Source organism: Mesoplodon bidens (genome assembly GCF_964165515.1).
Source record: "Mesoplodon bidens genome assembly, chromosome: 1".
NCBI classification, from domain to species: Eukaryota; Metazoa; Chordata; class Mammalia; order Artiodactyla; family Ziphiidae; genus Mesoplodon; species Mesoplodon bidens.
The window spans coordinates 87,322,015-87,346,459 of record NC_138176.1 but is presented as its reverse complement, the minus strand read 5'-3'; the positions used below and the strand labels follow the sequence as shown (position 1 = coordinate 87,346,459).

The 24,445-nt window shown below is 38.7% G+C and overlaps 3 protein-coding genes across 3 annotated transcripts in view; 2 read left to right on the top strand and 1 right to left on the bottom strand.

Moving 5' to 3' along the window:
• The first annotated feature begins 39 nt into the window (after nt 1-39).
• Nucleotides 40-6,890, top strand: CCNA2 (cyclin A2). Its single transcript, XM_081240803.1, has 8 exons — nt 40-511; nt 1,301-1,544; nt 2,784-2,896; nt 3,094-3,317; nt 4,165-4,372; nt 4,790-4,903; nt 5,337-5,470; nt 5,826-6,890. The coding sequence occupies exons 1-8, from the start codon at nt 299-301 to the stop codon at nt 5,872-5,874; spliced, it is 1,299 nt and encodes a 432-aa protein (XP_081096929.1). The 5' UTR covers nt 40-298; the 3' UTR covers nt 5,875-6,890.
• Nucleotides 6,532-17,026, bottom strand: EXOSC9 (exosome component 9). Its single transcript, XM_081240792.1, has 12 exons — nt 16,872-17,026; nt 16,442-16,536; nt 15,580-15,699; nt 15,361-15,463; nt 14,296-14,433; nt 12,342-12,424; nt 10,954-11,086; nt 10,462-10,550; nt 9,661-9,807; nt 8,527-8,708; nt 6,887-6,965; nt 6,532-6,669 (listed from the first exon to the last, which is right to left on the bottom strand). Exons 1-12 carry the CDS (start codon nt 16,935-16,937, stop codon nt 6,585-6,587), a joined length of 1,320 nt encoding a protein of 439 aa, XP_081096918.1. The 5' UTR covers nt 16,938-17,026; the 3' UTR covers nt 6,532-6,584.
• Nucleotides 17,027-17,099: 73 nt separating this feature from the next.
• LOC308620915 (uncharacterized protein) overlaps nt 17,100-24,445 on the top strand; it is a 59,774-nt gene continuing 52,428 nt past the window's right edge. The window contains exon 1 of the mRNA XM_081240814.1: nt 17,100-17,446. The gene's annotated coding sequence lies outside the window, so the exon portion shown is untranslated. The remainder of the gene's footprint in view (nt 17,447-24,445) is intronic.

The following is a 24,445-nucleotide window of genomic DNA, read 5'->3' as shown; positions in this document are numbered from 1 at the left end:
CTTTTCATTGGTCCATTTCAATAGTCGCGGGATACTTGAACTGCATGAACAGCCGCCGCTCCGGCGGGCTGCTTGCTTCATTTCGGGGGCGTCCTTGGCCCTCCACGCCCGGCAGTGCCTGCCTCCGCCTTTCACAACCTCCTCGGTCCTACACGATCTCGAGCGGGCCAGCGGGTGGGTAGGCTGGCCCGAGCTGCGGCGGGCGGGTACGGCTGGAGTGCACCTAGGCTGGTCGGCGGGACGCAGTGCACGCTGCTTGGCGCCGCAGGCTGATCCCGCCGCGCCCCCGGGAGCAGTGATGTTGGGCAGCTCCGCGCCCGGGCCTGCGGCCCGCGAGGCAGGCTCGGCGCTGTTAACATTGCAGCAGACGGCGCTCCAGGAGGACCAGGAGAACATCAACCCCGAGAAGGCGGCGCCCACCCAGCAGTCCCGGACCCGCGCTGGGCTGGCGGTACTGAAGGCCGGGAACTCGCGGGGACCAGCGCCGCAGCAGAGGCCTAAGACGCGACGGGTAAAGCAGTGAGCCGTATCTGCAGGAGGGTGGGCCGAGCGGGAGTTTTGCATGGGTTTAGCCGGCAGAGGAGAGTGGCGAGAAAGCATCCCCTGGCCTTTTCGCGGGAAGCCAGGATCTGGAGTCCCTTGATCCCTGGTTTTCTGGAGTGTAGGATGCCACATTACTCCCATTAGTTTCTCCCATTACTCTCCCTGCCAGCACTCTGCGTTTGTGCTGCCTGTCCGCTCTCCTCCATTGGGAGTATTTTTCTATAGGTAACGAAGTCAAACCAAGCCCTACAACCTGAGTATGGTCTTTGCCCGCCTCCACGCCTTTCTCTCTGCTTTTAAGCCCCAGGCACTGCTCGGACTTCCTTCATCCTCCCCATATGGTTAAGAGATTACCTCTGCTTTAGGAAAGGGTATAAAAAATACTTTGCTTTTGGTCAATTCCGCCATCTTACCGAATTTGCTCTGTTGCTCCACCCTGGGGCGAAAGAGGTAAACCACTTTTTTGCCATCTCTCCTAAATTTGGCATTTTTCGGCCTGCCACTCCACCCATCTCGTGGCCTTGATTAGTTTTGCCCAGTTCCACTTAGTGAGACTCTAAAACCCTTGCAGGAATGCCTGTGACAAATTGGAACATCCCTTCTTTCTCCGACTGACTACTCAAGTTTCCTTGTCTGGATCTTCCCCCCTAAAGTTTAATTTTCCTGTTAGAGTAATTGGGAGTAAATGCAGTATAAGGGGATGAAAGCAGAACAAAATTCCACTTAATAGGCTCAAAGCCAGTTATTTATTTTTTAGGTTGCACCTCTTAAGGATCTTCCTATAAATGATGAGCATGTCACCGTTCCTCCCTGGAAAGCAAACAGTCAACAGCCTGCATTTACCATTCATGTGGATGAAGCAGAAGCAGAGACTCAAAAGAGGCCAGTTGAATCTAAAAAACCAGAAAGTGAAGATGTCTTGGCTTTTAATTCAGCTGTTACTTTACCAGGACCAAGAAAACCACTGGTACCTCTTGATTACCCAATGGATGGTAGTTTTGGTAAGTTTTAAAGAAAATTTGTATCAGATCAATGTAATCATAATTACTGAATAGACTGGATTAATGAAATTTTGCTTTTCAAAACATTATCTTACCTGATCCTTAACTACATTATGAGTTAGGTTTAATGTAACAAGCTTAGAAAGGGTGTGACTTATCTCAGGCCTCACAGCTAATCCAAGACCTAGTGACCTACAAAAGGATCCTAATCCCGTGCTCCTTCTGGTACACTGCCAATTACATCAATTTCATTAGATCTCAGACTTATTTTAATCTGACCCTGGAAATGTTTGCTTGACTGGGAGAATATATTTCAGTTGTATTAAGACTCACTTTGTACATACCATTCTCAAATAGAGTGCTATTTGAGAATGCAGCTTTAAATACTGAGATAGTCAACACCTCTTCCACCTTTAAAACTTTGTTTCTGTAAAATCAGTCTGAGTGATTGTCTGATACCAGAGAGGGACATTGTCCTCCTGTGGGTCAGAGTAGCTGCTATAGACAACTCTTTGTGCTGCTTCTTTACCATCAGGCTATCTAGTCACTGGACAGCTCACTAAATTCAATCTCAGCTTTAGTTCTATGGATGAGAGGTGTAGCAGGGAAGTCCTATGGAAATAAAATAATTGGTGTATTTTTATTTAAAATCTGCAACAAATTTTAAACTCAAACCTTGAAGTAAAAAGAATGGATGATATTTTTGCCTTCAAAGATAATTTAAATTTACCAAAAAAGAATCACCTGTTGATTTTAGTGTTAATGTGTTTGAACTGCTCATAAGAAATCTGAGTTTCTCTTTAGCACACTTGTTAGCCCTACTTCTAGTTATTGCCTGGATTGTGCTTTGAATGTTAGACTTAGGGGTCTGAAAACTCTCTTATGACAAATCCTAGATATCTCCAAACGTGGATTTTAACTTTGTCCTAGCAAAACCAGTGTACTCCTGTTATGGGAGATGAAGATACTTCAACATAATACCTGCTCCTCTAACTCATTTTCCTGTTAATGGTTTGTCAGTACTTTTTCTTGTTAATTAAAATCATTCCAAAACTAAGTGGACATAGGTACTAAAATCAGAGTTAAATCTTCTATGTACTTTGTCGTAACAAGCTCTTTTTAGTTGGATGAAATAAACACATTGGTAGTTTGGGACTCCTTAAAACAGCAATCACTTTTAGCTCTTAAATTAAGTCAAAAATGAAAAGTGAACTTCACTGTACTTTTGAATTCTCCCAGAGTCACCACATACTATGGATATGTCAATTGTATTGGAAGATGAAAAGCCAGTGAGTGTTAATGAAGTACCAGACTACCATGAGGACATTCACACATACCTTAGGGAAATGGAGGTAAAGGCTCTCTGAATCTACTTTTTACACTATTTGTTCACTGTGGTGAAAGGAAATTGAGGATGTTTTTAAGTTTTTTAACTGCCAGTGAATTACTCTAATGCTCTACTTAAGTTTCTAGCATATAGGCAGCATCTGTTAATGGTAGAATAATCTAACTGCAGTTTTAACACTATACTAAGTAACCTTCTCAACAGGTTAAGTGTAAGCCTAAAGTGGGTTACATGAAGAAACAGCCAGACATTACTAACAGTATGAGGGCTATCCTCGTGGACTGGTTAGTTGAAGTAGGAGAAGAATATAAACTACAGAATGAGACCCTGCATTTGGCTGTGAACTACATTGATAGGTTTCTTTCATCGATGTCTGTGTTGAGAGGAAAACTTCAGCTTGTGGGCACTGCTGCTATGCTGTTAGCCTCGTAAGTACAACTTGGTTTGTTGGGTTAAAAGTGATTAGTTGTATCTTTCTGTGTAGGGAAGAAATTGTGATTTTTTAAAGTGTGACATTTTTTTTGTGGTACGCGGGCCTCTCACTGCTGTGGCTTCTCCCGTTGCTGAGCACAGGCTCCGGACGCACAGGCTCAGCAGCCATGGCTCACGGGCCCAGCCGCTGCGCGGCATGTGGGATCTTCCCGGACCGGGGCACGAACCTGTGTCCCCTGCATCGGCAGGCGGACTCTCAACCACTGCGCCACCAGGGACGCCCCTAAACTGTGACATTTTAACATACTATACAAGGCAGGGAGTCAGCGACTACTTTAGGGATGGTGGAGTGGATGAAACTTTAAATTTAGGACATTAATTTTCCTAGATCTGGATTTCAGGGCACCTTGAATGAACCTACAGACTGGCGACATTTTAATACACCAGGACTAGGTTACAAGGTGGTTCCTTCCACTTTAAAGTACTTTCTGGTATATAAGCAAAATCTTATGTTTTCTCCATTAAGACATGAAAACTAGAATGTAAATTATTTATTTTTCTAAGGAAATTTCCTACATTTTCGGTTACTTGGTGAACTCTGGCATTATTCCCATCTTGGGAAGTCAGTCTCTCACTTATTTCCTTTAACTGAAGTGGGAGAAATATTTGGGGCTTTTAATTAGCATTTACCTAGTCTTGGCTAGAAATGGTCAAGTATCCGTGGAAACAGGCAACTGGTTTTGGATTCGTTCCATTTATTCTGCTTAAGGGATTTCAAGTTGGGATAAACAAGCTTGCTTTTCTTATAAAAGGACTGATTACTTAAAACTTCTTTCATTGTAGAAAGTTTGAAGAAATATACCCCCCAGAAGTAGCAGAGTTTGTATACATTACAGATGACACTTATACCAAGAAACAAGTTCTGAGAATGGAGCACCTAGTTTTAAAAGTCCTTGCTTTTGACTTAGCTGCACCAACAATAAATCAGTTTCTTACCCAGTACTTTCTGCACCAGCAGTCTGCAAACTGCAAAGTTGAAAGTTTAGCAATGGTAAGTTCTTTTCATTTTGTTGAATGAAGATTCTACAGTCACAATTAGGGGGAAGCTCTAGTTTCATTATACAGCCTTGGTCAAGGGATTTAGTATTCTGGGGACAGGTTAGTGCTGCAGTATGAAAGAAAGCCTATCATTGGCAAAAGAAAACATAAATGGAGAAAGCACTAGGAATAGTGGTATGAGGATGAAGTCTTGGTAAATGGTAGCCAGAAGAGTTGTTTTTAAAGCTATTAAAGGAGGAAAAATACAGGATGAGAATGAAGCAAAATGATAGTGAATATATTTAAAGATGTGGCGATGGTTGCTACAGAGCCAGTCTTAAAGATAACAAAATATTCGGTCAGAAGGTAAGGATTTGAGTTTTGAATTCCACAACTCTTATGATAAAGTATATTTATTTTTTCATTCCAGTTTTTGGGAGAGTTAAGTTTGATAGATGCTGACCCATATCTAAAGTATTTGCCATCAGTTATCGCCGCAGCAGCCTTTCATTTAGCACTCTACACTGTCACGGGACAAAGCTGGGTATGTATGATGATGTCCTCACACATCCACCTTGTGCTGTAAATGCTTGTGCCAGATAGGTTAAGTAACTGTCCTATACAACTGACAGTTGTCTAGATGTACTGAACTGGAAGAGCTATTCAACCACCTACACTGTTGAAAGCATTTTGTCTTACCTGTTTAATAGCATCTATTAGGTAGAAAGCTTGGTTACTATTAATGCTTGGACTTGAAAGGTGTGCTTGAAGAATTCAGGCCATAAGACTTGCTGTTGGCAAGGAAAATAGTAAAAATTGATCGAAGTTAGCGAAAGAGCTTGAGAAAACTGGAAGATGTTAGTTGGAGGTGTTAGGACTGAAGTTTAACAAAACTCAAGCTTAATGCCAACTACTAACTTGTATTCAGTGTCTGTTACTAAAAACAAAACTCAGTGGTTCTGTCCTCCCTCCTGCAGCCTGAATCATTAGTACAAAAGACTGGATATACGCTGGAAACTCTAAAGCCTTGTCTCATGGACCTTCACCAGACCTACCTCAGAGCTCCGCGGCATGCACAACAGTCAATAAGAGAAAAGTACAAAAACTCAAAGTAAGAATTAACAGCAGTAGATACCAAAGAAGCTTGCTTTTCCAGGCTATCGTACGGTTCAGAGATCCTTGACATTTTAACTTTATTTAAGGGATTCACAAATCAGGCACAGCCTCCTTAAGCAACTGTTCTCTTAGCAGCTGTGTTTTGAGCTTCTGTCCTGTATTTGAGGGAGAAGAGGGGAGAGGAATGGGGGGCATGCATGCAAGTGTTGGGGAGCAGACTATGGTTTTATAACCATTAATTCAAGTAGACAGAAATAGCATTTGTGAGTTCCTAGTATAAGTTTCATTCTATAATCTGTTTCACCCAATAAATGTTTACTAAAAATGGATTTTTTTTTCCCTGCTTACAGGTATCATGGTGTTTCTCACCTCAACCCACCAGAGACACTAAATGTGTAACAGTGAAAGACTGCCTTTGTTTTCTAGGATGTAAATCACTCAAAGTATATGGTGTACAGATTTTATCTTAGGTTTTAATTTTACAATCATTTCTGAATACAGAAGTTATGGTCAAGTACAAATTATGGTATCTATTACTTTTTAAAGGTTTTAATTTGTATATCTTTTGTACATGTAACTATCTTAGATATTTGGCTATTTTTAAGTGGTTTTTGTTAAAGTATTAATGATGCCAGCTGTCAGGATAATAAGAAATAAATTGATTTGGAAAATTTGGTTTGTAAGTCAAATTTAATTTGAGGTAAAAATTTGACTTCAGGATGTCACTCAGAAAAATTAATTTTGTTTATTAAAGCATGGGGACTGGGAAGGCTTCTCCTTCCAACACACAGGTGATGACATTCACCTCCCTAAGGAACTGGGCCAACTGTCTGACTTGGGCATAATCTAAGAAGACTCTTTCAGGTCTTTGTACACACTATGAAAATGCTTTTTCATTCATCAACTTTTACTACACTTGACCTAACCAAAGTGACAGTTATTTAAAACCTGTTTTAAAGAGTTCTCCAGACGTTTATTTTAAAGCATAATGTAAAAATAATGTAAAGAACTAGATTCTATAATGGGTTTGTGAATAATACCCAAGGTTGTTAGCACTGAATAAATACCTTTTTAATAGTTATATACACAAATATACAACTATGTGAACTTTAATTAGCAGCTCTCTTCTTTTTTCTCTTTTTCACTGGCTTTTTACTTGGTGCTTTTACTTGTGTTGCACTGATGGTCTGTGTTCTGTGAACAAAGTAAATTAACAAGTTTTAACAGTATTTATTAGTACTAGGAGCTTACTTTTGCCACCTATGACAGAAGAATACTGTAACCTTGAAAGGCATCCAAGCAGTTTTACAGACCTAATTCTATAAATCTCAGGTTGAAGAAACCCAGAGAGCAAGCTTCTAAAAAGTCTTGAGTATATGTATACATTTGAAATAAACCAGAAATTTGTTACCTTATTTTCTTCGGATTCTTATCTGGTTCTAAAATGATCATTTCTTCTTCTTCACTGTCTGAGAGCACTATAGGGGCATCTTTTAAGAAAATGTTAAGAAAGGAATATAAGTTTCAGATAGAGAGCCCAAGCAGCATTTTGGGTGGAGGCTTACAGATCTACTATTGGTTCTTCCCTGAGGTTATTCCTTGGTACTCTAAAAAACCTTATGTTTGCTTCTTTAATAGAATTAAAGTGAGGGGGATAATTCTACATACATGTGTGTGTGTGAGTGTGTATATATGTACACACACACACACACACTATACACACACACATAGAGCATCTTATAGAACCAATTTGGAAACAAGTCAATATGCCAACTGAATTCCTTGTGCTACTCTTTGAATTTGTTAATTTTGAAGATCTAGATTTTAAATTTATCCCTATTACAAACAACACTAAAGGGGAAAATACCTAGAAGCAGAATTACTGGGTCAAAAGGCATACACCTTCCGAAAGACATTTTTGCCAGATCCCTCCAGAAACGTTTCAATTTACACTCTAAGAATAGTATATTAACCCATTTTCCTATACACCCTTGCCAATGTGTTTCTGGCCATTTGTATTTAAGAATGCAAATACAAATAGGAACAGAAACAAAAAATGGGCAAAAGAACAGAAACGTCTTTCTGTTCTTTTGCCCATTTTCCCCATGAAACTTACGACATTAATTCTTTATATTTAAACAGTTTTCAATTACTTTCTCCTTATTAGAAAAATTTCACAAATATATAAAGGCATATGGAGTTAAAAAAAAAAAGTAACATCTATCAATAAATAGTCCCTGTGTTTAAGCAGCTTATGTTGGTGTAAATATATAGTAAATACATGGAACGAGGTCTGGAAGAATAATACTAAATAGAAGTGACCACTGGGGAAGCTGAATAAGGGTCCCAATTAATGGGGATTTTTTTTTTTTTTTTTGCCTTACAAAAAACCCCAGCAGGTTCTCAGTAATATTTACAGGCAATAATCTTCCTTTAAGGCAGGCAGGTATGTGCATTACACACCGAAACATTATCACCTTCACTATTTTCTCAGATTTAATAGCTGCATCCTTTAGTTCTCTACCAACCTACTTCCTAGATCCTTCCTTGTTTGATTTATTAAAATTTAGAATTCTTCACACAAGCCACATTTCACTGCTCAGTAGCTACATGTGGCTAGTGGCTACTATGCTGGACAGTGTAGAGACAGAACGTTTCTAACACTGCAGAAAGTTCTGTGGATGGCACTGCTGTAATATACGTTATGATACTGCCTTTTTATGTTTGAGTCTAGAAACTATACAAAAAAAAAATAGCACACAGGAATGAGATTTTAAGAAACTCATCCCCTTAAAACTGGCCCGGATAAGATACAAAAACAGACAAAAAAAACCCTTTAAAATAAAAAATGCCACTCCCTTCACATACCAAAGAATACCACTATTCCTCAAAGATAAGCATATTCTTGCAGTTAGCCTCAACAGTTTAGTTGAAATTTAAATTACAAAATATTTAGCCCCTCTAAAAAAGTAACTAATATAAAAATAAGATTCCTAAAATAGGGAGATATATATATATACATATTACATATAGCCATAAAGTATCACATACCTTGGCTTCCAGTATTAGAGACTTCTCCCGTGTCCATTTTTATACTATCAAGAATAATAGCTTCATCACTGCCACCTTCATCTTCCTCTTCCTTCTCAGAGTCTTCAAGATCACCCCAGGAGTTTTCTATTCCCTCTCCAATTTGGGCGGTTCCAGGAGTCCACAGCACAGGTTTCGAAACACTTAGCAAGTTAAGAAAACTGAATAACAAAAATACTGCTATTTGATGCAGTGCTGAAAATGATTAGAATGAAAGTTTTCTTCCTTTAAGATTGATTGAAGTGTGCCTCAAATTATTAGGAAAAAATTTACTAATAGCTATACTATGGATGGCTGAACAGTGAAGAATAGTGTATAACTCAGGTTAAGATTTTATGGACACAATGGGTGAGAAATATCAAGAGACACACTTGCTCTGAACATTTTAGTTGCAGTAATAAATCTGGTGAATGAATGAACTTCGAGAATAATGTGGGGACTTCCCTGGTGGCGCAGTGGTTAAGAATCCACCTGCCAATGCAGGGGGACATGGGTTCGAGCCCTGGTCCGGGAAGATCCCACATGCCGTGGAGCAACTAAGCCCGTGCGCCACAACTGCTGAGCCTGCGCTCTAGAGCCCGCGAGCCACAGCTACTGAAGCCCGAGCGCCTAGAGCCCGTGCTCTGCATCAAGAGAAGCCACTGCAATGAGAAGCCCATGCACCACAACGGAGAGTAGCCCCTGCTCGCCACAACCAGAGAAAGCCCACATGCAGCAACGAAGACCCAATGCAGCCAAAAATAAATACATGAGTAAATAAATTTATTTAAAAAAATAAGAACAAGGTGTAATAATGTATAGTGTCTGACCATGCCAGTGAGATTAGAGAACAATTTTCCAAAGGAAAATGAAATGCTGTAAATTGGTTCTTAAGAGAATTTTCTGGTTTTGGTAGGATAGCTGAAGAGAAGGTAGATGTTACACCATCAATTTAATATGACTCATCACTATCTTGTCTTATATCTTAAATGTTTTTTTCTAACAAAGTACAGTGTTTCAGAAAACCAATTTCCATATGCACACGCTTCACAGAGCCCTAATAATGCCCAAAGTGTTATGAATCTTGTTTTTACCAAAAACACCCAGTAAAGATACACTTCTGAAGGAGGTTCAGCTTCAGAAATGATTTCTTCTGCTTTCTCCTCTACATCGGAGGTATCAATAGGGGCCTTTTCCATTCTAAATGCTGTGATCCTTTGATTTGCTATAGATTCTGCAAAGCCAAACTTTCCACCTTCTTTCCTGTGTGGGTTTTTTGGGGAATTGGGAGGGAAGGGGGAATGAGAGATGGGAGAGAAGACAGGAAAGGAGAAAAAAGTTAACTATTTTATCCTTTTGATAGATCAGAAATTGGATGAGAAACTATTTGACTAACTTAACCCCACCAATTTACTATGCCTATCAAGTGAGATAATAAAAAGTGACTATAATTAACCATTTATTAAACCATGTGCCAAGCATGTGTTATGTACTTAAAGCATATTATTCTCCAATCCTCAAACCAGCCCCACCAGGTAGGCATTAACTTCCCATATTACAGAAGACACTAAAGTGCTGAGATATAGCTGTTGCTTAATGTCACACAGTAAGAAGAGATGGGAATCAACCCCAGTTTGTATTCTTTCTGTTAACATGAGCTACTGGATTCTTTTTTTCTAAGAAAATGTTAATTTTTTAAACAAAAAATATCATGTGGCTTTTTAATACAGATTATGTGTAAACTGGAATACAATAAATAGTTCAATCAACTTTCAAAAAACATTTAGTATATTCAACTGAGATGAACAGATAGGGAAAGACTGAGTGTAAAAACTGTATAGTCATGCTTGTGCGAGAAAAATCCTCAACAGAAAAATCTATAACAAGACCATTCAGTTCTAAAAAAATCAAACTTACCTAACTTTCTGGTCGTTCTCCAAAGCTTTCTGTATTAGCTCTGTAATTTCTGCTACCTTCACACCAGCTATTTTACTACATCTCAAAACCTATTTATAAAAGTGAACTCTGTTATTTAAAGACAACAAATCAAGTAGCTTTCTCTAACAAAACTAAAAACATGAGATTAGTTTTTCTACCTTTGCAATTTAAGCTTTTTTAAATATGAAAATAATACAGTGTAAACACAAATTAAGGCAAGATGTGAGAGCTATTTTTAAATGTTAAGGGAACTGACCCAAAAACTTTTCTATGACAATGTAGAAGATACCACTCAAGAGGCCACAGATACACTAACTTCCTTTCTGTCAGTGATCCATAGCTCTGTTCAAGACAGGGCTGCACAGTGTCACCCGGAAAGCTGTATCAGGATTTTAGTTTAAAAACAAGAAAAAGTTTCTAAAAAGAACAGACCTATTTTTAATGGAACATTAATCAAATCAAAGCACTGACTTGATCTTTTAGCAGCATTATCCCACCACTGGATTGGATGGTACAAATCTCTCGATGCTTATTCATGGCAATCACCAGCAAGCCATCCATTACACGTTCTTCTCGTTCATTGGGATCCACCAATAAGTATGTTCTGAAATGAATGTTAAACGGACATGAACATATCTGATGCTGAGTGCTTGTCAATTTTAAGCTAATGGATATTTTTAAAAGATAGCATTATAATAAGGTCAACACAGTGTAGGTCTGAGCCTATGAATCTGAGTCACTTTAATCTGAAAAGAGACAACAGAATTATTATAACATTAATTTGGTTAATTTTAAAGTTTCCCTAATATCCTGTACTCTGAAATTCTTCCAGGTTCTGCTAATGGCTCATTACAAAAAATTACTGCCTATTTCCACACTGTCCAATGTTAGCCTCTAATCACATGTGGTTACTGAGCCCTTGAAATGTGGCTAGTCCAAACTAAGATGTACTATTAGTATAAAATACTCGATTTCAAAGACTTAGTAGAAATAAAAGAATGTGAAATATCTCAGGAATAATTTTTAAGGTATTGATTATATATTAAAATATTTTAGATATATCAAATAAAATAAAATATCAAAATTAATTTTACCTGTTTCTTTTTACCCTTTTAATGTGGCTACTAAAATTACATATATGGCTCATGTCATAATTCTACAGGACAGTGCTGGTCTATTTCCCTCTAATAAAGTTCTATACTACAGTGACAGAAAGATGAAAGCTTTTCTCTAGTTCTTAGTCATAAATTTGCTAAAATATTTATACATCTCTTTGTTTCTAAACAGATTTAAGGCTCAAGCTTTCATTTAAAGGCGCCTTACATGGACCTAAGATTCCAGGTTTTCTGTTGTAGGAGGAATTAGCAGTGAGTTGTGAAGAAACTGCTGGAGAGCTGAAGGAAAACAAGATTTTTTTTTCTCATCTGTGAACGTTTCCGCCTTGTAACCTGTGCCTATCCTACAACTATTCCATATAATATGCTCCTCAAATATATTCCAAAGTCCTCTTCCATTAATCCACAGTCATTCTCAGCCTACTTTCCAAAATTAGAGCCTAACATCTGTACACCTCTAGGAAAGATACACTACCATGCTGTGGTAAACTCATAAACGTATAAGTATGCCATGAAAAGAAAAATGTGAAGTCTCTTCATTAAAGGAGAATTTGTCACTTCTACTGAGAAAGCTCTTAGTTCTGAGCATTTGTCAAGTAATGCTCTTAAGAAAGAAAGAAAATAACTATAAGGTGCTCTAATATTAAACAAGGGGTTTGTTCGTTTGCCTACGGCACATTTGAATGGAACAAAAAAGTTCCTAGCTGCATTTATAATTTCAGCCATGACAAGGACGAGACTTACCCTTGCTGGAAGAAGGCAAAACTGACACAAATGGGCATGTGGTGGATGCTCAATGGTACAGGATCACGTTCTTCAAGTGTATACTGTTTGAAAATAAAAGTTTCAATAATTACAATCACTAACTTATAAACGTACAAAAAATAATCTTGTACATCAAATATTAAAATAAAAAATGAAATCCCTTTAATCTTCAGTGAGTACCTAAATAACTTCTTTTGCAACTACCTGTTTGACTTTGCCATTCATCTTCCTTAAAACTTTATGTATTTGTCAAAAAGCTTTATTGAGGTATAATTTACATAACATAAAATCCACTGTTAGTAAATAATTCACTTTTTAGTAAATATATAGTGAAGTAACTATCACCACAATTCAGTTTTTAAAACATTCTCATTGGGCTTCACTGGTGGCGCAGTGGTTGAGAGTCGGCCTGCCGATGCAGGGGACATGGGTTCGTGCCCCGGTCTGGGAAGATCCCACATGCTGCGGAGCAGCTGGGCCCGTGAGCCATGGCCGCTGAGTCTGCGCGTCCGGAGCCTGTGCTCCGCAACGGGAGAGGCCACAACAGTGAGAGGCCTGCTTACCGCAAACAAACAAACAAAATTCTCATTACTCCGCCAAATTCCCTTAAGTGTGTTTGCAGTTGATTATCACTCCCAGTCCCAGCCCAAAGCAACCACTGATCTATCAATACTTTATCTCTATAAATCTGCCTTTTCTGGACATTCCATGTAAGTGGAATCAAACAATTTTCAGTCTTTTGCATCTGCCTCCTTTCAACTCAGCATGTTTCATCCACCTTGAAGTACACATCACACTGGTAGCTTGGTCCTTTTTACTGCTGAATAGTATTCCACTGTGTGGATACACCACACTTTGTTTTTCCATTCACTAGTTGATGAACATTTGGCTAATTTTCAGTTTTTGGCTGTAATGAATAATGCTGCTATGAACATTCACATAGAAGTATTTGAGTGAATGTATACTTTCATTCTCCTTGAGTACATTCTTAGATATAGAATTGCTAGGCTGTATAAGTTTACACTTAACTTTTTAAGAAACTGCCAAACTCTTCCAACATGGCTGTAACACTTTACCACCAGCAATATCTCTACAGTATTTTTTAATCAATGTCTTTTTTGTCTACTCATCACTCTATATTTTCTTTTTTACTTCCATATACCACCTCCCCTCTCTAAACATGTCTCTATTGTTAATAAAACTTTGTCTACACCTCTAAGTCTTTCAAGAGTCTGCTCCAGTCTAATTCCTAAAAACATCATCATGAATGACATCTTAGAGAATTTGGGCATCTGATGTTTCCTTTTATAACTTCAGGAATCAAATTATCACCAGAGTGCACTTTCATTATTCTAGCATGTAATTTATATAAATTGAAATTGACATACTCTGCACAAAAGAAAGGACAATGTAAATAGTATAGGTCCATAGTTTTCAAAAGGTGGTCCTTATACCAGCACTACCAGTATCACCTGGGAACTCTGTCAGAAGTACAAACTCATACATCCTATCCCCATTCTACTCTGAGGATGGAGACTAGCAATATGTTTTAAGTCTTCCCAGGTGTTTCTGATGGGTTTTTGCCACACAGTAAGAACAAGCATCTCACTGTGAAAATACTGAGAATTATGATTTTTCACACATGCCCCCTAAGCATAAACCAACCACTTAATCTAATGCTCAATCCAAAGAAGTAATCTAGTTCTATTCTAAAAAAACCAGGATAGGGTAAGCATTCACTGACAAAACTTTAATACAGGAGATTTAAGAGATTTCAAAGGTAACTGTGACCATATTTTTTGCCTTGTGAACAAATTTTAGAACATACTTAATTGCCATGTACAATAAGACTTCATTAGAAACAAGCTGTCTGCACAGCAAGGATATTCAATCATTCATAAGAAGGAGCCTGGCTCACATCATGGAAGCTTACCAGTGTTACTTCATCTCCTTGGACAGAGACATCAGGCCTTCGGAAGTGACATAAGGCTACAATTGCAGCAATGCTGGCAGCATCAATAATGTTTCCATCATGATTTAACAAATGTAGGTCCACGCGTATTTGCCAAACCTGAATGTGAATTCAAAACAAAAATAAATCCTAAATAGTCACAACCAGAGGTTATTTATAAGAAAAGGTAACACTATGTGCAAATTTTTCTCTTGCTGTTAAAACATGCAGTTACTCCTTCTATTGTATCAATAAAAATACATTTAGAAAAATGTCAAGCCAGACCAACACCTGAAATACCAATAGTTTACCTTTTTATGAGTCATTTGACAACAGTAAAATATATACTGTAAATAAACAGAACCACTCTACATTTAGTACTAAGATTCCCCTAACTCCAAGCCTAATGATATTTTTATTGTGTCTCCTAACTTAAAAACCTCAAACTCTTAGGTTTTATTACTTGACAATATTTATGAGAACCTTACAAGTAATGCAAATAGTATTATATTCAAGTATAGAATGTGGAAAGGCCAAGTGACTTCTCTGGAGTCAAAAAGATGGTTAAAATACTCTAATCAAGAATAAAGTTCTAATATCATCAAATAGCACAATATATTGAGAGTAATATTTCCAATGTCGGACTACCAATGACTCACTATGCAGCCCTGTGTAAGTCAATAAACCTCTCCAAATGAAGGATTTAATCAGTTCTTTAGCTCTTCATCCATAAAAAAGGAAAACATTACCTGCTTCTATCAACTCACTTAAATAACATAAGAAAATAAATGAAAGTATGTGAAAAACCACAAGTTCTTTGAATAAGAAATTTGTATACAAATCCAAGTTGCTATTTTCACCAATTTTTTTGTCCCTCCAAAGAGATATGACACAAAGTTCTATGGGTAGCACTCAGGAATATGTGAAGTGAAGTGAACTAGAATAAAACTGAATTAATCGAAGCTCTGAGAATGAAAGTATAGATACAGGGATCCACGAATCAACAATACTCATCCCAAGATTAAGAATTTTGGGCATATTCCCCACCTTTTCACCAGCAACAACACAGAGAGATTCAGTGTCTATACACTTCGAATTTCTTAGACATCTTTCCAAGAGGCGATTCAACTTCACCAAGAGATCTGACTGCCTATGAAAACAGGAATGGGCTAATGTCATGAAATATAACACCAGGCAGTAAAACAATAGCTCACCCCTGTTAGGCTCTTCTCTGGCTAAAGCAGCTTAGGAAAAAGATTTAAATACCTGCCAGGTTCAAAAGCTGGGGCAGCCATCTGAGAGAGTTCAAGGTTAAAAAAAAGAATACCTTCTGTTGCCCTATTGAGTTTTGGAGAAACAAGTTCACAGGAAACCTGTCCAAGAACTCTGCAAAGATAAAGTACAGATCTGTTAATTAAATGTATTTCCTTTCCAATTAAAAAAAAAAGGAAATCTAAAAATTTTCAGTCTTACACTACGTTGAGTAATAACATGTTCAGTATGATATATCATTAAAGGTTGAAGTTACCTACAAAGTATAGTAGTAGAATACATACAGAAATAAAACACATATTGGCATAACCAAAAAGATGACAGGGAAAAAAAATATCATTACAATATTTACTATTCCACAGATTTTTAAGATTCAATGACCATTTCTTCTCTTTTCTAAAACAAATATTTAGTGATACAAGATGGCATGCAAACTTGAGACGTCCTAAGAGTTTTCTTATGGCATGGTTCACCAACATTATCTGACCAATATCCTCACAACTTCCAAATGAATATTAAAAATCTAATTCTCATGTCACTCAGGAAAAGGAGGACAGTAGGCCCTACTTAATGACAACAAATGCAAGGAACAAATTCAGTGCAATCACTGCTGGCTGTATATATGATTCACAGGGATCAGAAAGAACTATGTGATACTCATGTGACGGAAAATATATTCATGATTAAAAATGTAAAGTGTGACTATAAAACCAAAGTCTTGCATTAAAGAAAACATACTTATTTTGGGCAGCTAAACAAAGTACTGTCCAGACTTATCTGCTTTGTAAACTGAGTCAATCAAGTTCTTTTAAATTTCTCCCTATTGAGCTTATACCTAATTTGAATACTTTGTTACCTTGTTTTTCCAAGTTCCACAATGCAGCACCCATAATCTGTTCCAAATGAGATCTTGATGTTCCTATAATCATAGGTTTGTCTGCCATCCAGCCGCTGTAAGCACAACATTCCTTTATTCCTAATACAAATATTTATTACTCTGTGCTAGGCAGTCCTTGGGCTAAGCACTTGGAGCTAAGTGTGATCCTAACCACTCCACGTAGGAAGAGTGGAAACTAGGTGCCCGAGCACTGACAGTCGCTGGGGTGACCTGAGCCTTGGAAAGAACCCACCGGAGCCAAATAAATATTGGGGCCTTGGGGGAACCCACCGGCCGCTCCCCCAGGGGCTCCCGGGGCCTGCGAGAGCTAGGTCTGTGTGCCCAGGCCGGAAGGCTGCGGGCCGCCGCGCTACCCGAGCGCTCACGCAGCGCCAAATTCCCGGTCTACCTTTTTCTCTTCGATGGCGCGGAGTAGAAAGCGGCGCTCGCAGTTTGAGAGTGGCGTCTCCTTCATACTGTCGGGTCAGGGGACGCACAGGTACTGGAATGCGTCGGGAGAAGACACCCTGCACCTCTTCACGCGCGCCGTGCTCGTACCTCGGCGCAGGAGATTGACGTCATCAAAGCGCGGCAGCTGAAGTTGAGAAAGCTAAGGCTGAGAGACCACCGCTAGTGCGCAGGCTCAAAACAAAGTTGGACCATCCGGAGCTGGCTGGAGAAGCAAAAGGAGGAGAAATTCTGAACGGAAAGCTCTGTTTGTTTTATTATAAAGTGTAGCGGAGAAAAGGACCCCGAAACAACCACCAGTGATAGAAATTAATATCAGTTGAGCGCTCTCACACTTCACTCTATCCTCAGTTCTAGCGGAGTAGGCTAGACAGGTATTATTGCTATTTTACAGATGAAGAAGTTGAGATTTAGCCACTAAAAAGCTGTAAAAGCAGAGTTTCAGCAGATTCATTGGAAAAACACTGGAATGAGCCGGCGTATGTGGAGCGGAGAGGAGAGAAGAAAGTTGAGATGGTGAGCTGGGGTATTTTTACGGGCTGACGGTGAAACCTCGGAGGACCTGAAAAATTGACAAAAATTGATAGTATTAGCAATTTGTAATGGTGTTATACCTACCGCTGGCTGAAACAAAATTTGTTGTATATTTCTTACAGTCTCTCCAGTTATTTTAAGGCGATAAGCTTATTTTTATAGGCGTAGAGGAACTTTAGTGTGTTCGTGCTACCAGTCACTCGGCTCTTTGGGAGAGGCAGAATCAGGTAGTAAAGATCTTCCTCCACTTACCGTAGGGTTATGTCCAGTTAAAGCCATGCAAGTGGAAAATACATTACTACACCTAACCTGGGAACATCATGGCTTAGCCCAACCTACCTTAAACTTGCTCAGAACACTTACATTAGCCAACAGTTGGGCAAAGTCATCTAATTGGGCAAAGTCATCTAACACAAAGCCTATTTTTATTATAAAGTGTTGACCGTCTTGTGTAATTTACTGAATATTGTACTGAAAGTGAAGAGCAGAATAGTTGTATGGGTACAGAATGGTTGTAAGTGTACCGGTTGTTTACCAGGTGGCTAACTGGGAGCTGTGGTTGCTACCACTGTACAGCATGAAGAGAGAGTATCGTACTGCATATAAATAGCCCCGGGAAAAGATCAAAATTCAGAATTCGAAGTATGTTTTCTACTGAATGCATATCGCTTTCAAGCCATTGAAAAATTGAAAAGGGAACTGTTATACGTGCAGGACCCTCTGTAGTTAAAAGCAGGAACTAACTTCAAACTACCCAGGCTCAAATTCTGACTCTGCCCTTTACTTGTTCTGTGACCTTGGCCAATGAAGCCTATATGCTTCACTTTACTCATCTGCAAAATAGCAATGATAAATCTATTATGAGAGATAAAAATGAGTTAGTACATGTAAAATGCTTAGAACAATGCCTGGCTTGGAGTCAGGCACTAGTTCGGTGTTCACATATTATTTTGTTGCATTTGCTTCAGTGATAGGCAATGTAATTCCCACGCAGGCTGCATCTCGCTTCAATTTCACCTGCTAAATACTATCAATATTCAAGAATGTGGAGACTATTTTAATCGGGCTAGTTGCAGGAAGAGGTCACTTTGTAGAGATGCCATTAGAGTTAAGTAAATCCTTCACGATGAGAAGGATCACCAGAATATCATCTTCAGGAGAGGAAAAGTCTTTCATGCAGAAGGAGCCACATGAGCCAAGACTGAGGTTGGATGAGCCTGACATGGTCCGGAGACAGGAATCGTGAAGAAGGAGGGAAGTGGACAGACCCTATATCCACATGCTCAGACTGCCGATTGATTTTCAAAAGGGACAAGGGGATTACAAGGTATAGGCCGTTTAAGTTCTTAAACAACACAATTCATGTTTATAGTATAGTTTCGCAACAGAGCTCCTGGCTGTTAATTTTATCATTTAAATCTTTGGGTTATTTTAGTGGGCTTTTGATAATTTCTCTTTCCCATCAGAAAGGAAACAGGACTTTGTTGAAATAGTCTGTCCTTTCCTGAGAGACAGGAAAAAAATGGTGGTGGAAAAAAAAATGGACTTTGGCTTCAGATAAACTTCAGATCAAATGGACTGTAGGTGAATTAAATAATCCTGAGCTTCGGCTTCTGTGTATTTAGGTTGGAAATAATTACTTTGTGTTAAACGATCTGAAGGAAAGCATCCAACACCATGTTTTGGACATAATAGCTATTCAAATTGTTGGTTTTCTTCTGCTTCTGATTTGGCAAGGCTTCCCATGAAACTGTCCGAATACGCCATGTCTGATTGCTGTTCTGAGATTGCTGCTTGATTACCTTGTCCCGCTCACCTTCCACTTGTATACAATTTCCACCATTCCTTCCTACTTTTACTATTATATTATTGTAATTTTAGCACTACAGCATTTGCCTTTTATTGGAGTTAATCCAAAGGTGTATAATCCATTTCCACTCACATCTACATACCATCATAAAATATATTTACTTCATAGCCTTGTTTTTAGTAAGAAAATTTTGAAACTTGGGTGCAAGGGACATTTGTTTCATGCTTACAGGGGATTTTTTTTTTTTGAAATTTGAGAAGAGGTTCAGATAATGTGCATTCTGCTCTTTAAAAAGAATAAGTTTGAGTAGTATATTGACCTAGATGATCTGTCTAAATATAACCTGGTTTTCAACAAGATATTTGAGTATAGATCTTCTCTCCTCTTTATTGGACATCTGTTGCTTTGTCTGACCAGCACCCTTCTATTTCTTGGAGACATGCTCTTTCCTGACCCTATGTGATTCTGTTGTTAGTGTTAATACCAGGCATGGCTGTGATCAGGCCCTGCTAATTGTGGAATCCCATCCCTGTCTCCTCATTGACTGTTGACCCAGGTAGGACCAAAAAAGTTCTTCCATCAGTCTTGACATGTGAACTCTGGGAGAGAGTAGGTCTTTCCTTCTCTAGGATTATAAACATTAAGGACCATGAAAGTCTAGAACTATGTGGGGCCATCTTGCCACCACATGGAGAGAACCTGTTTGAAGATGAAGTCAGACAGAACTGAGAAATAAGAGAGAGAGAAGTAGATCCTTTACATAAAAACAGCTTGCACCAAATTCTTGGACTTCCCAGTTGATGAGCCAATACATTTGAGTTGGTCTTTTGGTAAGTGTGTCCAAAAGAATACTGACTAAATACACTTCTATTAGAAGTTTATGAAGAGGGACTTCCCTGGCGGTCCAGTGGTTAAGACTCCACGCTTCTACTACAGGGGACATGGGTTTGATCCCTGGTCAGGGAACTAAGATCCCACATTCCTTGCGGTACAGCCAAAAAAAAAAAAAAAGTCTGTGAAGAGCCATGTTGTAGAGTACCTTGTGAATAAGTGGATGAATGACCTATTTCACAGCACATCTGTTGAAAGAAATTAATGGGCAGATCACTAAATAAACAAATGGAAGCTTACATTTTATTTACTATATAATATGTCTGCCATGCAATTTGTCTATATAGAAATTGGTTTTCCAGAAATTATCCTGGAAAGAAATAATGCAAAATGTTAAGATGATTATTTCTGGATAGTGGGATTCTGGGAAAATTTTTTTCTTTTTGAAGTTTTTTTCTTTATAAATTTCCCAAATCTTCTGTAAGGCATATGAATAGCTTTTATGATCAGAAAGAGTTAAGAAAAAAAAAACTTACATTTTCATTTTCATGTTCTGACACATTTAACTATTTATTTAGAGGAATTTTGGCATTCAAACATTTTATCAGAAACATTTGTTGTTGTTTTTCAAGACTGAATCTGGAAACCACATAGTCAATATCTGAAAAGATTTTATGCATTGACAAATGCTGTGGTCTGAATGTTTGTGTCTCCCCAAATTCATATGTTGAAATCTTAACCCCCAAAGTTGATGGTGGTTGAAGGTTGGAGCCTTTGGGAGGTGAGAGTGGAGCCCTCCTGAATGGGATTAGTGCCCCTATAAAAAAGATCCCACAGAGCTCCCTGGCCCCTTCTACCACATGAGGATACTAAAAGAAGTCTGTGACTTGAAGGAGAGCCATCACCCAACCACGCTGGCACCCTGATCTCAGGCTTCCAGCCTCCAGAACTCTGAAAAATAAATTTCTGTTGTTTATGAGCCACCCAGTCTGCAGTATTTTGATTATAGCAGCCTGAATGGACTAAGACAACAACTAAGTACTAATAACTCAGATGTAGTGTATATTTTGCTTCCGTATTTTTTCATTCGTATAATAAATGAAAACCCTTAGCTTATCGAGTTCGGCTCTAGTTTCCACTGAATAGTTGAAAGAGCTTCCCCTTTCATTCTTATCAGTCACTATGCTCAGGAATCTATATATGATCTCTCCTATTATTAAGCTTTTCTATATGTTGAGAGGAATAAAAAATTATCAGTCTTCAACTTATCATAAATATAACAAAATAAGGGGGAAGAGAAGCAGGGGACATGTTGATTTCTGCTGCATACTGATTGTTGTAGTATGTGGGTAATCCTGGACACAAAGAAAATTATGCATATGGCTCTGTCTCAGGCATGTGACTGAATTCCTTTGATCTATTTTCACTACAAAAAGAAGATTCATACTCATTGATAAGAATCTGTAGGAAATTATGTGGTTTGGTGTCTAAACAATAAATACAAACCAGAAGTTCTATGCCAATTAGGTTTCTACAATCAAAATCATATCTGAAATAGAATTAGAAATAATAAAATAAAATAATAAAAGTAGAATATATTATTGTGGGCTAAACTCGTAACTCAAATAACTATTATGGGAATAGTGCCCCCCCTACACCCCTGCCCCAAAGAAGCCCTTGTCCTAATTCCAGGAACCTGTAAATATGTTACCTTGTAAGGCAAAAGTTATTTTGCAGTTGTGATAAATTGGGCATTTCAAGATGAGGAGATTATCTAGGTGGGCCCAGTGTAATCACAAGGGTGCTTATAAGAGGGATATGGGCAAGGGAGAGACAACAGAAGCAGGGGTCAGTGAGGAGAGAAGTTGCTATACTTCTGGCTTTGAAGATTGAGGAGGGCCTGCAAACCAAGGAATATGGGCAGCCACTAGAACCTGGAACATGCAAGAAAATGGATTCTCCCCTAGAGCCTCCAAAACGAACGTAGCCTTAGGGACACATTTTAGACTTCTGACCTCTAGAACTGTAAGATAAGTAAGATAATAAATTTATGTTGCTTTGAGCCACTAAGTTTGTAATAATTTGTTACAGCAGCAATAGGAAACTAATACAGATTGCCAGATAAAATACAGAATGCTAAGTTACAATTGAATTTCAGATAAATAATAAATAGCTTTTTTTAATAGTATAAGCATGTCCAGTTCATCCCAAATATTGCATAGGATGTACTTATTCTAAAAAATTTGTTTGTTTATCTGAAATCCAAATGTAACTGGGCATCCTATATTTTTAAACTAAATCTGGCAACCCTAAATTATTATAATTTGCCTTATTTATTCATGTATGTATTAATTTCTATCTCTAGTTTTATATACCAAGTTTTCTTTTAAAGGAAGGTGCTTGTGTTCATCACAAACTATGTTGTTGTGGGGAGTTATGGTATTCATGAAGCTATTTTGACCTCAAAATTTCTCATTGCAGTGTGAAGATACGTAGTTGAAAATATTGGGTGGCAAAGGCTCTTTTTTGTATGTTACAAGGAACTTCCTCTCTGGCACAATAGGAAAGTCTATAGATAACATCGCATAATTTTAAAGCTATAAGGGGCCTGAAAGGTCAGGGCTAGTACAGGGCTTGCAGGTGAAACAACTTCAGGGTCCAGGTAGATTATAAATGAGTGAAGCTGATTAGTTTAGGACTATAGGAAGTGATGGGGAGTGTGGTGACCTACACAGCACATGCCCTGTTTAAAGGGATCGAAATATTGTTAAAACTCTCTGTGAGCAAAACAAAACATGTACTGCTAGTTTGCTTAGGCCCTCTCTCATAGTCTCCATCACCCCAACCCATCCAAATAAGCTCTTATTCTAAGTAAACACAGTGTGCTTGCCAAGCAGATGCAGCCTTCTGAGAAGTTCCTTAGTCCCTTTCAGCCACATTGCTGGTCCCAAGCTCCTCCTTTATAAGTTCCAGAATGTCTACTGAGAAGATTTCATCTTTAAAAACCATCAAAATTCTTGCAACTTTTAAATGTGATCCACTGACCAGTAGCATCAGCATCACCAGGGTGCCAGTTGAAAATCCAAATTCTCAGGTCTCATTCCAGACTTACTGAATCAGAAACTTTGCAGAAGAGGCCCTGCAGTCTGTTTTAACAACCTCTCCAGGTGATTCCTATATGCATTAAAGTTAGAGAAGCCCGGATTTAATTTCTTGGAGAAAGAGGTATACCTGGTCTTGTGCATAGGCCTGGGATCCCCAGTCTGTTTTTTTTTTTTTTGCGGTGCGCGGACCTCTCACCGCTGTGGCGTCTGCCGTTGCGGAGCACAGGCTCCGGACGCTCAGGCTCAGCGGCCATGGCTCACGAGCCCAGCCGCTCCGCGGCATGTGGGATCCTCCCGGACCAGGGCACGAACCTGTGTCGCCTGCATTGGCAGGCGGACTCTCAACCACTGCGCCACCAGGGAAGCCCTCCCAGTCTGTTTTGTGCAAAATATACCTGCAGGTGTCATCCACTCCCCTTTCCCCAGGGGATGCTGCTAACTGAGGGATTTACAGATTTCAGGAGTGAGGTAGAGGCAGAAAAGGAATTATGGATCTCCTACTATGTGCTTGGCAGTGTGATTGGTGCCAGCAAAGTTGTGCCTTCCACACAGTGATTTCCAACTTGCTCTTTACTCATTTTGCAGAAGAACTTTCAGTTACAATCTAAACCTGAGCTATAATTTAACAGCATGGATTTAAAAAACTTAATAGACATTTTTCAGAGCACAGCAAAATTGAGTGGAAAATACAGAGTTCCTAAATACCTCTCCTCCCACGCCCAAAATACATACACCTTCCCCCACCATCAACATCCCCCATCAGTGTGCTATATTTGTTACAATTGACGAATCTACACTGACACATGATTATTACCCAAAGCCCATAGTTTACATTATGGTTCATTCTTGATGTTGTACATTTTGTGGATTTTGAAGAATGTATAATGACATATATCCACTATTACTGTATCATACAAAATAGTTTCACTGCCCTAAAAATTACCTGTGCTCCACTTAGCCATCCCTCCCTCTCCCCTAACCCCTGGCAACAATTGATCTTTTAACTGATTCTTTTTTGCCTTTTCCAGAATGTCATATGATTGGAATCATACAGTATTTAGCCTTTTCAAGTTGGCTTCTTTCACTTAGCAATATGCATTTAAGGTTCTTCCATGTCTTTTTGTGGGTTGATAGCTCATTTCTTTTTGTTGCTGAATAATCCATTGTAAGGATGTACCACAATTTGTCTCTTCATTCACTTATTGAAGGACACCTTGATTGCTTCCAAGTTTTGGC